Source organism: Ambystoma mexicanum, chromosome 6q, assembly GCF_040938575.1.
Source record: "Ambystoma mexicanum isolate Mex_15411 chromosome 6q, UKY_AmexF1_1, whole genome shotgun sequence".
NCBI lineage: Eukaryota > Metazoa > Chordata > Amphibia > Caudata > Ambystomatidae > Ambystoma > Ambystoma mexicanum.
The window spans coordinates 1,673,777,842-1,673,793,031 of NC_090937.1; the positions used below are offsets into that span (position 1 = coordinate 1,673,777,842).

Here is a 15,190-nt window from a genome sequence, read left to right on the forward strand (position 1 = left end):
CCTGCCACTCGGTTCTTGCCGCAGCAAAGAAGTACAGCCAGTCAGGAAAGGCACTGCCCACCTGGTGCCTTCCTGGTTGCTGCTCTTTTTCCTTACTTTAGCAGCCCTCCAGCATCTTTTCCTTTGCAGATGGGGAGCAGGTGCAAGGTATCTATGTCACCTTGCATGAGCCCTGCTCACCTTCTTAGCCCTGCCTCTTCCTTGTGCTCTTAACTCTTAGATCTAGGGCGTCTTTTGCCCGGGTGTTCGAAGCAAAGGGCAGACGAATAAAAGGGCAATTCCTGTTTGGGCCTGTTCGGACCAGGAGGACCCAGGGCCCCAACCCCTGCCCAGACAGCAGGTAAGCATGCACCAACATGTGTTTACTCCATCTGTCCCCACAGGACATCCCCACCTCTGGTCCCCCTGTGATGTTCTGTTGTGCCCCCCTTCTCAGGAGTTGCCTGTTTTGCTTGATTCTTCTACCCTGCTTCCCCTCCCCCTCCAGCCCTCTTCCCCTCTCCTACATCCTACCTCTGCAGGAGTCAGTCCTGGTACATTCTGGTTTCACTATCAACGCCTTTTGCCAATGCTTTGATTTGACTTGTATGGACTTCATAGACTCACGGTGTGTCACCCTCTCTCAATTCTCATGCTGGACTTCCCCTGCATCTTGTACTCATGGTGGCCCTGAATCATGCTGTTTCCGTTTTCATCTTGATTCCTGGCTTGTATTTGCTGTTCTCACAACATTATGTGTTACTACTGACTTCTGCATTTGTATTTTCACTGCTTACTCTCTGTTCTCTCCTCCCCTCCCTCACTTTCTCCCTTTTCCTACCTCGTCCCCACCTCCCCTTACTGTTTTCTATGCATGTACTGTATCGGAATTGTCCCTGACCCAGTATGATAGCAACCTTGTTTGTCTCCATCCCCTCCCCCACTTGTTTTCTCAAACCTCCCCCTTGCCCCTCTCCAGCACTTTCTGAAATGTCGTCTGGCCTAGTACATTAGTCACTTATTTTGTTCCTCCCCTCCCTTTCTGCACCCCTCTCCCTCAGCTTTTGTTAATCTCCGGCATCAGAAATGTTGTCAGGCGTAGTATGGTAGTCGCCTGTCTGTTTCCATTTCCTTCCCACCCTTCCTTATCTATGTCTTAGCTCTTGCACTATCTGAAATGTCGTCAGGCCGAGTACGATAGCTAATTTCACATCCTTACTCTTCATGGCCTGTAAGAATGTCATTTTATTCCCCTTGTTCCCTCCCTTGCCTTGAAGCGCTTTGAAACACATTGTGTATAGGCACTATATAAATAAACTATCATATCATATCATCATATATCATATCAAACTATATCATATCATAGCAATATGGTCCAGTGAATTTTGTCTCTTAGTTAGGTAGTCCCACTAACCCAAGGCAAGAAGTCGTCCCTTCCAGAGCTTCTCTGTTGAATTGAAAAAGGAGTTTCAGCACAGCAGCAGCGATTCACCGTCAATTTAAAGGTCCAGGAGGATGCAGCAAGCTTCGTTCACGGGTTCTTTGTCGGTTTTTTCTCCCAGTTGTCGACTCTGCCTCTAGTCCCAAAACCCTTGCCTTTTAAGCAGGTTTCTCCCATTCATGCACAGCCTAGGCTGTCAATCATACAGCAGGATGGCTGTCCTGAAAGTACAGCCAGCCAGCCAATCAGGACTGGTTGCATTCAGGTATTCCTAGAGACAAAGGATAGGGGAGTTTTGGGATCCTTCACATCCTGTCCTTCCAGACACAATGGAGCCAGATGCAGGCTTCAGGGCTGAAGCCCGCCAAAGGCAAGACAAACAAAGGGACTCATCTGTTTCGACGCACAGAGTAAAACCCAAGAAAGACCTCACAAACAGAAAATGGTGAAAAAAGATGTCAGGGCCATTTTAACAAAATGGTCACCCATGGGTGCTGTACTGCAGCGGAGGATTCAGCCTGCGGTAGAAAAGCACAATAGTAGGAAAAATTCAACCACTGCCACCAGCCATTTAACGTAGTGAGGGTAACATAAAAAATGTTACATGAGAATGTAGGATAAGGGGCTTCTAGGTAACCCCCCCACCCAGCACTTCACATAAGATGGGGTGTGCTGGACCTACTAAGAGAAAAGTTAAGTCAAGTCAATTTCACTTTACCATTCTTGGGAACAGTAGTTCACACATGAAAAGGTATTTCAGTGCAGTGTGTCACCATACAAATCAGGTCACAACACATCAGAGAGTGAGAAAAAGGTTTCAATCACTACAGGGTTAAAATTAAAAAGTCCTAAAGTCCAGCAAAAGAGCTGGGGGTCTTTAAGGTGGGAGGAATTAAGCACTAAAAAGAAAATTCTTCCTAACACTTGGTACTGAGGAGGTGCTTGAACCGTCTAGTATTCCGGCCTCCCAGTTTCCATAGATTGGTTTCCTGTGACCCCCTCAGCTGGTCACAATAATCAAAACTTTCCTGAGCGTTCTCCTGGCCTCTTCTACTTCTCTCATGCTGTTTCCTGTCTTTTTTATAGAGGTCAACCACAGAGCCTGTCTTCCATGTTCATCCCATTCATCGACCCCCTCAAACCTTGATGTATATTTACTCCCTTCCTTCAATCCCTGCGACATTACCCCTCCTACTCATTGATCTCTCTTGATCATATTCTTGTTCTAACACAAAGCCCTGTTTAATGAGGCTTTGTTTGGCTTTACACATGGTATTTGATACCAGTATGGACTGCAAGATCAGTCTCGCCCTTGCCAGGTTCTTCTCACTCAGGAATTCTACCTGGGCAGTATCAACAGATTGAATGTCCTCTAAGCCCTGTATATCAGAAAGAAGGTTAAGGACTCTTGACTTGTTCATGGTATATTGGGGGAAAGGTCCTTTTCTACAACCCAGGATAAACAAAATGTGATTGTTATACCCTATGACTCAGTGTGATCAAATCTGATCATTCTCTCTTCTACCCCTGGTACTCTCAATATCAACTTTTCTCTTTCTAGTTACCCTATGTTTGAGCTATCATTAGTTTGAATCTTGCCTACCCCATTGTTTACTCTTTTGGATTTCATCACTCTTTAGTTTAATCGTCTTCTTTGATTTTCGTCTATGGTAATCTAGCTCTCTCCTGTTCACATCCACTCCCCCAGATTCTTCGTTTGTAGTTGAATCCCTCTCATCCATATCAGTCTCCTCAGATTCCCCTTGATCTCTCGTTTGGTCATGTTCCAGCGAGTCTGTGTCAATGTGCAATATATCTTGATCTGGGTGAGCCGTCAGGTCAAGCAGGGCCTCCTCCCTTAATAGGCCGTCCACTCCTAACTCTTCCCCTGAAACCGTAACGTTTGTTGCCCCCTCTGTTGAATCCTCAACCTCGTCATGGGACACCAACCTTTCCTCCATGTGGTTGACGGCCCTTCTATCATGGACCCTTACCCCCTGCGTGTTCACTCGGTCGTTCTCTTTCGGCGGGGTAGACAAGTTGTGCAGAAAAGCCACAGATTTCTTAGGTAGCCTTTAGTTTTTGGGTTTCTTAGCAAGTTGTAGTGGTTTAGCCCCACCTGTCTTTATGTTAAAATTTGGAAACTGTGCAGTTTGAGTTGCAGTTGGTTGAAGATTAGAAGAGTAGGAGAAGGGGGGCAGGAGAGAGGGAAGGGGCAACGGGGCAACAGGCCGGAGAAGGTAAGACAAGTTACAAACAAGTGACGGTACAGTGGTAGGAGTTGGTGGGGCAGATGTGATGCTTGAGCCCTACTGCTTGCGGGATAAAGGAGCTGAAGGGGATCGCAGCTGATCAGGAGTTAGCACCGCTGCTGGTACCTACGCCATAGGATCTTGCCCTATGCTACTGCATTCTTTGATCTCGTCCACTGGGGAGATGTTGTACACATTCGTGGCGTTCATCCGTGAATGGTGGATCTGGTAGGTATCCACTTTTCTCCTCTCGAGACTTGTGCCCCACCACCCCCTTTTTTTTACCCCTGTTGCTTTCCTTATTAAGCACTCTTGGTTTTGGGTAATTTTTATCAGTATCTCTTTTGTAATTCCCAGCTGTTGCTCACATGTTTTATCCAAGCCTTCATATAACTTGGTCAGTACCAGCAGAGCAGTATTCATAGCTACTAGCATCAGATCAGCTGCTAGTGCATTACCTTGCCTTTATCCAATGGTCTTCTGGGTTTAGGGCTGATTAATGACACAGACAGTTCTGAGGGGGAGGATGCTGTTGATTCTGGGTACAAAATTGAAGACTGCGAGAGGTTCTGTCTGGTAGGAGGGCGAGGGCTCGGGGACTCAGCCCCCTTCTGACCCCTGCTGCACGCTAAAAGCCAAGTTGCTTTCCACAAGGGAGGGAGGCACAGCCGTTTTCACTAAATCTGCTACCACAGTTCCATTTAGCTCCTGACCCTGTTCCCTGTCTATAGATACTTTGTTCTGCTGCGTATCAGCTGTTTTGTGTGTCGATTCAAACATCTGCGGGGAGTAGTCAATCCCACCCCCTCACCACCCCCACAGTGAATCTGGGCTTTAGTGTACTTACCAGGTCCCCAAGAGGGACTCCTGCCGTGGTTAGAGCCACCCGGGGAATCATACTCTTTGTTAGCTCCGAGTGAACGTCCTTATCCGTTTGCGACAGTACTGCTGCGATGCACATATCCGGTATGTCAGTACAGTCCATTGGCAGCTTTTGACTTTGATCAACAGGTATTGCTGGAGTGTTTCCCGCCATAATTGGCCCATAGGTTTAGTCCAGAGGCCCGTTTGTCCTGTGTTAGCGATTTAGCTTGCTGCCTCTGGTCCTTCTTTCCAGCCAAAACGGGTAACTTGCCCTTACTTAGCTCTTTCAGTGTTTCCAACGTGACCTTCAGACCATTACATCACTGCAGGTCCTCTCTCCCGGCATTGCCGGTTTTAAAGTATAGGCGGATGACATAGAGACACCAGGAAGATTCAAAACAACTTGAATTGTCACCAGTTCAAAGTAAAGTGGCCGTCCCACCCTCACCGCCCAGCCACCCAACAGCAAACATGACTCATCAGTGCACTCTGATGGTGCGCGCGGCCTGCCTATTTCATAGCGGTATGGCAGAAAGGGGCTGGAGCCAAGTACGTCAAACACACATGAGCCCAAAAAGTCAGTTTTCAATAGTCTACAATGAGGAAAAAGAGGAAAATATTGTTGTTAAGTTATTAGTCCCTCCGTCTCCGGTCTGTAGTAAGTCCCTTTAAGGTGTCCCTTAGTGTATACCTCTTTACAGCAGGATCACAAGCATACCCATGACAGTCCACAGCAGGCAACATGTATCCAACTGCACTCAGCAGTGCACTCCGTTGGTGTGCGCGCGCAGGTGCACGCGGCCTGCCTGTTTTATAGCAGTTTGTTAGGAAAGGGGGCAGAGCCAAGCACAGCAAACACAAATGAGCCCAAAAAGTTAGTTTTCAATGGTCTCTTTACAACAGTATCACAAGCACGACAGTCCACAGCAGGTAACAGGTAGCCAACAGCACTCAGTAGTGCACTCCGTTGGTCTACAAATCTACAAGTGTGAAGTTTCTTTTGCTAATCTCTTCATCAAAAAGTATATTGAGAGCTGCATGACCTTATATCCTCCCGTCAGGCCTCCACACTCATCCTTCGATTTGAATATGGCCTTGAACACGTTGGCCTGCAGATCTTTGGCACCCATGGCTTTGTAGAAATTAATGTAACCTCCTTGTCAACAGCATTCATCCTGGAAATTGCTTCTGCATGGAGAAGCAGCGTGTTGCAAGCCCTTTCTGATAGGGAGCCAAAATAGTTTCTGATTATCACATCATCCAAGAAAGTTGTGTTCCAACTTTCTTTCGGGCCCTCAGTCTGATGTGGAAAGAACCCAGCTTTGTCTTTGTTTTAGAACTCTCAATTTTACTCACAGAGGACAAGTCGTGTTGGGTATACACAGAAGCCTTTTGTCACATATCTGGCCCAAATGTAGGGAGAAATGGCCCTGAAAGTGTCAATAGCCAGGTGAATAGTTCATGTATGTGCTTTATAGCTCTCCTATCAGTATGGAGGAAAGAGGTTGGCATGTAGGTGTATCTAAAAATGACTCACTGTAGTGGCTACTTGTACTCCCAGTCCCGCCATCCCCAATGTTCCTTGCCCCTGCCTAGGTGCTAGCAACAGACTGGTGGGCGTAGCCGGGGCTCTGCTTCATGCATGTGCACCAGGTCTGCTCAGGCTCCCGTCTCCATGCGGGGTAGAAGTCTTCATCGGTGGGCTTTCAAGGACTAGTAATAAGGCCCATGATCTACCTTTGCAGTTAGGTCACCTCTTGCTCTGAGGCAAGACCTGTACAGATGAGATAATACCTTTGAAACTGAATAGCTTCGAATTGAGAATGCAGTATCATTGAATTGTACTAAGTCTTTCCTTTTCTTCTTTCTTAGGAAATCCTACACGTGATACAATGGACAGGCTGCCGTTCACACCTACAGATAAAAAAGCTAAAGGAGGTATGTTTTCCAAGGGGCGAAAAAAACATTGTGTCCTGGTTTCCTGAGGGTGAGTGAGATGTACATAGGTACATGTATGAATGTATGTAATATGTGTGTGTATATAATGTTCATTGAGACCCCTGCAGAGCTTTGTATGTAATATGCGTGTGTGTACATAATGTTCCTCGAGACCCTACAGAGCTTTAATAGTGGTATTTTAACAGAGGTCAGCTGTGAGGTTCTGGGGATATTACTGGGGCTGCCATCAAAGGATAGGCCATTATGGACTGTCAGACCTCTTTCAGTTGAAGCCACTCCATGGTGCAGAGATTCGGTGGGTCTCTTCACCAAAATTACCTGCTCAAGTGGTTCTAGGATTATCAGTGTTGAATATTCAAAGATTCTAATTAACATCCTACAAGTTCCATCTTATCAACAAACATATCAACTGGGAAAGTATTGCTATCCACTGCAATTAGGCAAATATGTTCACAGACTGGTGTCCGGTTTCTTTGGTGAAGAGCCGGCTTCAGATTATATGTGGGCAAATTGCATCACCTCATATGGATCGCTGAGAAAGGAGCATCGATGGATATTGCATAGAGTAACTGATTTTGTGTATTGTTTTCTGGCCTTCTGTACTCCATGGCTGAAGTCGGGAAAGAAGTACAGAGTAGGGTTTAAATGTTTCACGTGCCCAGCCTTGCCAGTTGCTTTCAGAATGTGGTCATGATATTGGTATTGGTAATTTAAAGTGAAGGATGTATGTTTGCAAGTAGTATTATTTTGTTTCCAAGGGGCGAAAAAACATTGTGTGCTGGTTTCCTGAGGGTGGGTGAGATGTAGATATGTATATGTATGAATGCATATAATGTATATGTGTATATATATATATATAACAAAAAACATTGTTAAAGGGAAGTTATGGTTAAGTTGCGCTACTAAAAACATATCCCCTTTACTGAAAAACTATGCTACAGGAAGGTTCTGCTCACAGTGCCCTACTAAAAACCTATCAACATCACTGGTAAAACGTTGGTAAAGGGACGTTATGCTTCCGTTGCCCTACCAACAACCTAGCGATTTCAGTGCAAAAACTTTTGGTACAGGGACGTTACAGCTCTTTTGCACTAACCACAACCTATCTGTAATATGGTTACAAGTAAAATCGAAAAACCCCACAAATTTGCCAGTTATGGTAAGATAAGCAACCATAACTCGCGCCCGCACTGTGCTCTGCTAAGACTAAGACCCATGACATCAAAGATTCCCAACATCCCCATTTGTCATTGATGACATCACTGATGACATCACATGCCTGGCTTCCTCTTTTTTTGTTCACTGACATATATAGGGCTGGTGGTTTTCTTCACTGGGAGTCAGGAACGAAACATAGAAAAGGTACTATTTTTGCAGAGCTTACCCTTCTCATATGTTCTTACACTGCTTTTCTAAGGGTTCAGTCACAGCATGTGCTACAGATACATAAGGGAAGAAGTAAGCCTGAAACACAGCAATCATTCCTGTGCATGAAGATAATCAGTTAGGTTATGAACACTTTCTGGTAGTACTCCTGCTTTTTTGCCAACTGCGCTTTCCCTCTATATGGGCGCATTTGTGTGTGCTGTAGTCTCTTTATGGAGTGTGTGTAGTAGTACAGATATGTCGTAAGTGAGGCGTTAGTAGCTACGTATTACATGTTTCACATTACGCAAAACTCTGACACAAGAGAATTCATCATTTTACTATCCAACGTGGCAAAAAAATGAATATTGCTCCTCTATGGTGGATGCTGCAGGCAATGCCTACGTTTCTGCATATGTTGCCTCTTACACTGGAAAGAACTCTGTTTATAGCAATGCATTGTGTAATGAATTATCCATCTCATGATAGTTCTTCAATGACCTCTGATAGTTTTCTGGCAACATTACATTGAGAATCCCTTGTGCAGGCTTTTGATGAAAAGCAAATGCACATGTGATGTCATCAGTGATGTCATCAATGACATTTTTGATGTCATCTTTGATGTCATGGGTGTTAGTCTTAGCAGAGCACAGTGCTGGCGCGATTTATGGTTGGTCATCTTACTATAACTGGCGAATTTGTGGGGTTTTTCGGTTTTACTTGTAGCCATACTATAGATAGGTTGTGGTTAGTGTAAAGGAACTTTAACGTCCCTATAACAAACGTTTTTGCACTGAAATCGCTAGGTTGTTGGTAGGGCAATGGAAGCATAACGTCCCTTTACCAACGTTTTTCCAGTGATGTTGATAGGATTTTAGTAGGGCACTGTGAGCAGAACCTTCCTGTATCCTAGTTTTTTCAGTAAAAGGGATATGTTTTTAGTAGCGCAACTTAACCATAACGTCCCTTTAACAGTGTTTTTTGTTAGTGAATTTCATAGGTTTTCAGTAGGGCACTGTAAGGGGAACGTTGCTTTAGCATAGTGTTTGCAGTAAAGGTGATATGTTTGTAGTACAGCAACTTCACTATAACGTCCCTTTAGCAATGTTTTTTGTTAGTGATTTTCATATGTTTTTAGTAGGGCACTGTAACTGGAATGTTGCTTTAGCATAGTGTTCTCTGTAAAGGTGATAGTTTTTGGTACCGCAACAGAACCATAACGTCCCGTTAAGAACGTTTTGTCACTGATAGCTTGTCTGCCCTCCTCACAAACTTTTGGCAAGCCCAAATTCCCCTGTGTATCTATCCATTTGTGCTACCCCTTCCCTTGCCTAATAGTGTCAGTGGGCCTCAGTACAAGTGAGCCGGACTGGTAAATCCGCCGTCACAGTTGTTTCCAGATCAGCTGATTCCGAGTCCTGCAGGCGGGAGGTGTCACTCCCACCAGGTCTGACCTGGCGGGAGTAACACCACCCGCCTGCAGGCGGACATGGAAACAATGGCTCTGTCATAGATGGAACCAGTGTTTCCATGGTCTCCATCCCCATGGAGTCCTGTGGGACTCCATGGGAATGGGGATTTACAGAATTCCGCCTCCAGAATTACCGGGTCACCGGGGTGTAATGCCCCGGTGATTCAGCAATCACGGAGGCGGAATGGTATCACCGATCCAGCGGCAGCCTGCTGGTTTTTCCGGCATGGCTACCGCTGGACTCGTAATGAGGCCCAGTGTATCTTACAAATGAAAGGTGTGCATGTTAAGTATTGGTGAGACTGAGAGTGGTGTTTCTTTTTGTGTTAACATAGCATGGTGAATCTGTGCTGCACATTACTAGTCGAGATAGCTGCAGGTAAGCAATGTGGATGTTTCCTATGCAGACTTCAGCTGGCCAGCGTATGTGCAATCACAATGCAGGTATCCGTAGGACTGCAGTACTGACCACATGGCCCCATGTTCTAAAGCACTTTTAATTACTTGTGGGAGCGCACGTCTATCCATTGTACAACTATGTCCATGCTTGGGGCATCCTCTGTGTGCTGGTAAGAGCTCCCCTGTCACCAGCCCTATGGATTGATACGGTAGGCTACCAGATTTCAAGTACTGCTCACGACTACGTGGGTTGCTCTGCAAACAAACCAATTTGTCACTGCATCACGCCTGCCTGTATGAGGCCCACTGGAAAACAAGCAACAGCAATCTCGAGTGTACGGTGGGCGAGCTAAATGTCACAATAGTTTGATTGATGTGCTGCTTGCCTTTCCATGACCCGTGAACCATACACACTGTCTCTGCAATGAGCACTGCGCGGAAAGTGTCAAGGGTTTGCCTGCGGGTCGTAGAGTTGGAGATAACATTTAACTGCATGTGTGACAGTTTGTAGTGAGTCTGCAAAATGGCAAAGCTGGTGCGGCTTGGTCAGTAACATAGTAGTGCATGTTAAGAGAAGTAAGCAAACAGCAGATTCTTCGGAGAGCAAAGAACATCAATGGTGGTTAGAACAGTACTGTAACCTCATGGGTTGCGCTTATTAAATATCTTCCTCCTGCACGTATTGAAACTGCGTTTCTCCTTGTTGTAAGCATTGTTGTATTTCACAATTCATCTCCATGCATGCTAGTCCTACGGTTAATGGTGTACCATTAACTGTCCGTACTGCATGTGACGAGAACAGCAATGCAAGCATAAGGCACCAGTGGGCAGGTTACTACCCTGCCAAAAATGCAGTAGGGTAATTTCATGTACAGCATTCACCACATAGGCTGCGGCCTACAACAGGGGCACTCCTGTACAGCACTGGAGCTTTAAAACACCCTTGTAGACCATATGCTGCACTCATCACCCTTACCTGCCAAAGGGCATTGTAGTGCACATGTACTGCAACGCAGTACTCTACAGAGGGAAGTTACTTTAAAGTGCTTGGGAAGAGTCAGTCCGGGAGCATGACAATGAGTGGCGGCTACATATGTGAGTGCCACCCAACATTACCCTCTCTCTGCACGTCCCTTATGGTATCCCTGTAGGTGCTGGCCCCTCCGTTCCGGCCCTTGCCTTTCGTTCCTCCGGTGGCGTGTGTTACAAGACTAAAAGAAATAGAAATGAACTGGAAAAGGAAAAAAGTTAAGTAAAGAAAGCTCCTTTCAGAGTTCAACAAGCCAACTCCCAACAACTGTCTTGGGAGGATAGCTCAGGGGCAACGTGCTCGCCTTCGAAGCAAGACGACACAGAGCAACACAGGTTCGAACCCCGGGTCCACGCTTAGAAACCTCTGGGTATTAAGCGCGTTATAAATAACCTATCATATCATATCACAACAATGTACATGGCAATGAAGGCAGGCAGGGCGCTGCACATCGTATACCCTCCACAGATTGAGCGCTAAATAAACAGAGCTGTGGTTCTGTGGAAAACACTGCAGTCGAATCGGGCAGAAATAGCTCGCTGTTGAAAGGGATTGTTTTACGTGTTGCAATGCATATTCAAGAGCTCAAGTGCGCAACACCTAGCACAAACATTTTTCCTATACTTCCAAAAAGGGCAGCAAGGCAATTTGTGTAGCACGTGCAGAAATCGGAAATGCACTAATATTAAGAGGAACGCTATTTGTGGGGAATCCTCTTTGTGCTGTGAAACGTCAGAATCCCATTTGTAAAGTACGACATTGGCACAAGTCGTCAAAAAGGCACAAATAGACTTCTTCACAATGTACTGCACTTTCTCCATTTCTGCACCAAATGAAAAAAAACACAGCGACATGGGTGTCTGCGTAATGCAATAAATAATTATGGAGGAGATCGGAAACAGACGCATGACCTGGCCAAGTGCCTCCTTCTGCGCAAACGGCACTTCAAATCATGTTACATGTTGTGCACTTTTCCTTCCAAAATGAACAACGATAATATCATCATGATCGCGCGTCACCAATGTCTCACACCAAAATCAATCACTTAATTTAAGTACTCTATACGAGTGCAAATCCACATGATACAATCCACAATGAGCTCCCACTGGACTCTGTTTTCCATTCACTGTCAATCAATGTATTTAGAACTCCACCACAACGCATACGCCGTGGCTCATGCAACACACAGCCATAAACGCACCCTCTGCATTTTGCACGACCAGTAAACCATCTACCACAGTCTGTGTGCGCAATCCACACTCAAACATTATTGACCAATCCTGTGTCCTCCACAGGGCCAATTCTATGGCTGCCATCTGCAAAAGGGGCATATGTCACACGTGCAAACCTGCAACACTCGCGATGTACGCAGACTTTTCCAGGTTTGCGCGTGCAGGAGTGGGGGAATACATTTCAATCAGGGTAGGAGACCTCATTAGTAGTGGCAGCTCTGAAATATGCCTTTTTTTTTTTTTTAGTTGCTTCCTCAGAAACACAATTTTTTGTGATTTTCCTAAGTATTTTTGTGTTTTGTAGTTGAATTGAATTGATATTTGATTTATATTGCGCTCGTACGCAAGTGTTTTAGAGCGCAACAAGTTCAGCTCACATGCTTACAGTAGACTCTTCAATGCAGCCTATGTGTTGGAAAACAAAATATAATTGCCACTGGTCGACAAAGAAATTCCATTAGCTTTGAAAAGGTGTATATATGGAGAACCAATGTTGTCGTTCTCACATGAGAACATCCCAGCAGCACTCAAGAAGTCACACATGCTTCGGTTGATTAGACCCCTTCCGACTACTGGCTGGCGACAACAATCTTTGGAATAGTCTCACACTATTCGTGATAGTATACATGAGAAAAGCACCTTGGCAGTGGGAAAAAAGTGCTTCACTGCTCTCATCAATTTCTTGAGTTGACGGTACACACAGGAACAAGCCATGGAACCCAACCGCAATGCTCCATATTGCACGACCACAGCATACACAGTTGCAAAAATGGCCACCTGTCGACATTCAGCATGTAGACCGCCAAAATTCGCAACAGCACCACAAAGCATCCACTGCCTCCAAATCGAAATCACAATGAAAGCCTTTTTCGACGGCATACTGAAATAGATCTTCCACAAACTCATCACCGACTACCAAAACAGTGCATCTGTCCATCTCTGCCTGCCACCCTCACTGCACAGTGTAATGGGAAAAAAATGTGCCGCCCTTTCCTGTGATGCACACCCCAAGCACCTGATTGGACAATTCCCACAGTCCCATTTCCATTGGACAGCATGGTGAGAAGAGCAGAATGTGGCACGTGCACTTTCTGAAATACTGCGAGGTCCACGCACCAGCAAAGCAGGAGTAGTCCTTCCCGCTACCCACTGCCATTCACCTCATTGGCTACTATTGAATAGTGACACATGCATCCACCAATCGCATCCAAGCCGCCACCATTAAACAATGTCACTCCCGCACAACACTTCAAATGTACCGTTACACATTCACACTACAAGTGTCGTGCCATGCCAAAGCAATGTTCCGTAAAAGTATGCACGATTTCTCCATCCACATACATCCACATGCCCATGCAGGATGTGGCACGTGTAATCCTGAAAGTACAGTGGAATCCGCTACCTTTTAGTGATAGTGAGGGGTGGGGGTGGGGTGGGGGTCAGAGGAAGCAATTACAAGCAGGGTAGGGGAGGGGATTGGGTCTTCCATCGTGGCTGTAGCAATTATTATTTTTTTCCTATTTTTTTTATGTGCTTGCAAGCAACTTTTATTTGTTTTTTCTCTTTATATGCCTTTCTGTTTGCCTCTCCTCACATTTTTACCAAATTCTGATCAACGCTTCTTGTACAGTGTAAAAGAAAACAGCATTGTCAATGGCGCTCAAATAAATGCCATTTCTACGGAACCACTGCATATTTTCGACCTCATGATGCCTGACGGCCGGCGCGCTATACAAATAAACAATACAATACAATACAATGATCTCATAGTGGGTGGAGAACATCCCAGCAGTCTGCATAAATTTACACATGCTTCTGTTTATAACACACCTTCCGAGCTCTGCCTGGCGACAAATTACACCAGCATGGGCCCATACCCCTCTTGGTATTATGCATGAGAAAACAACCTTCACAGTAGGAAAAATCTGCATCACTGCATTCAGCTACCTCTTCAGGTGACGGATTAAACGTCCACACGACATGTAACCCAAATGTAGACTTCCATAGTGCACCACGACAAAATCAACGTTTGTGACGGAGGCCACATATCTGCAAAGGCGAACCATCCCGCTGAAACTACAGTGATACTGATAGCCCCAGAAAGTGTCCACTCCTTCCAACTCGAAAAAGGGATCACTGACGATAAGCACTGTGTGTCTCTCCATCTCAACCAACATCACAACACAGTATTGGGAAAAAATGCTACCGCCCCTTCCTGTCAACCACACCATGCTCATAATAGCAGGGTGTGGCACGTGCGCTTTCCAAGTTAAAGCGACGGTCATGCCCCAGTAAATCAGACACAATAATTCTTCCCTTTGCACTGGAATTTTACCAGCACTCCCTCATTGGGTTCTGTGATATTTTCAAACATGCATGTACCAATCACATACAAAACCTCTGCATTGCACACTATCATTTCTGTACACCACTCCATATTTACCATTAAACACTCTCAGTGCACATTCTTCTGCTAAAGAATGCACGATTTCAGCATCCACAAAGATGCTGAGCCGCACCCAGCACACCTTTGGCCATGCACACAACAGTGCAGCCCTTGCCCACACCCAGCACAACACTATGGATCCATGCATGCGACCATGTGGGCAGCTAACATTATGCACAAATGTAACATACGTAGCAGCACTTCTACCCAACTCCCGCACACCATAAAACACCCATTCACGAAAACAAACATGTCACAATTATCAGAATTCACAAACATACCACAGCCTCGACCACCCCTACCCACTGCCATTCACAAAGTATTGTGTCACTGCCAACCTAACCACAACATCTTCACAACATTGGGCCTACCTCAACATATTTGCACACAGCAGAGTATCCTAGCACATATAAGCTGCACCTCAACCATACCCTCTTCCATACTCACAGTATAGAAACACTGCACCCTGTGGCCACACTGCACACCTTCTCACTGCAACATCTCCTGCTGTACACCAAATACTGTAGCATATTTCAACTATCACCACAACCATGGAACGCACAATACACACTTTTTAACTCACTTCTGCTGCTGTAGCACGTCTACAATGTGCTCCTCACCCATTCTCCAAAGATCACCACCCTGTGCCTGGTGCACTGTCAAAACTGCATTGCTGCAGTGGGTGTGCTCCTTGCACACATTCACCGCAGCGTAATGCAACAGTGCATGTCAGCATGTCACCAACTACCACA

General features: G+C 45.6%; 1 protein-coding gene across 5 annotated transcripts in view; it reads left to right on the forward strand.

Annotated features, from left to right (window-relative positions):
* LOC138517032 (glioma pathogenesis-related protein 1-like) overlaps positions 1-15,190 on the forward strand; it is a 792,259-nt gene that overhangs the window by 568,189 nt on the left and 208,880 nt on the right. For all 5 annotated transcript variants that reach the window (XM_069632545.1, XM_069632543.1, XM_069632546.1 and 2 more), the window contains one exon: positions 6,409-6,474. In XM_069632545.1, the coding sequence (XP_069488646.1) occupies positions 6,409-6,474 (66 nt within the window). The remainder of the gene's footprint in view (positions 1-6,408; positions 6,475-15,190) is intronic.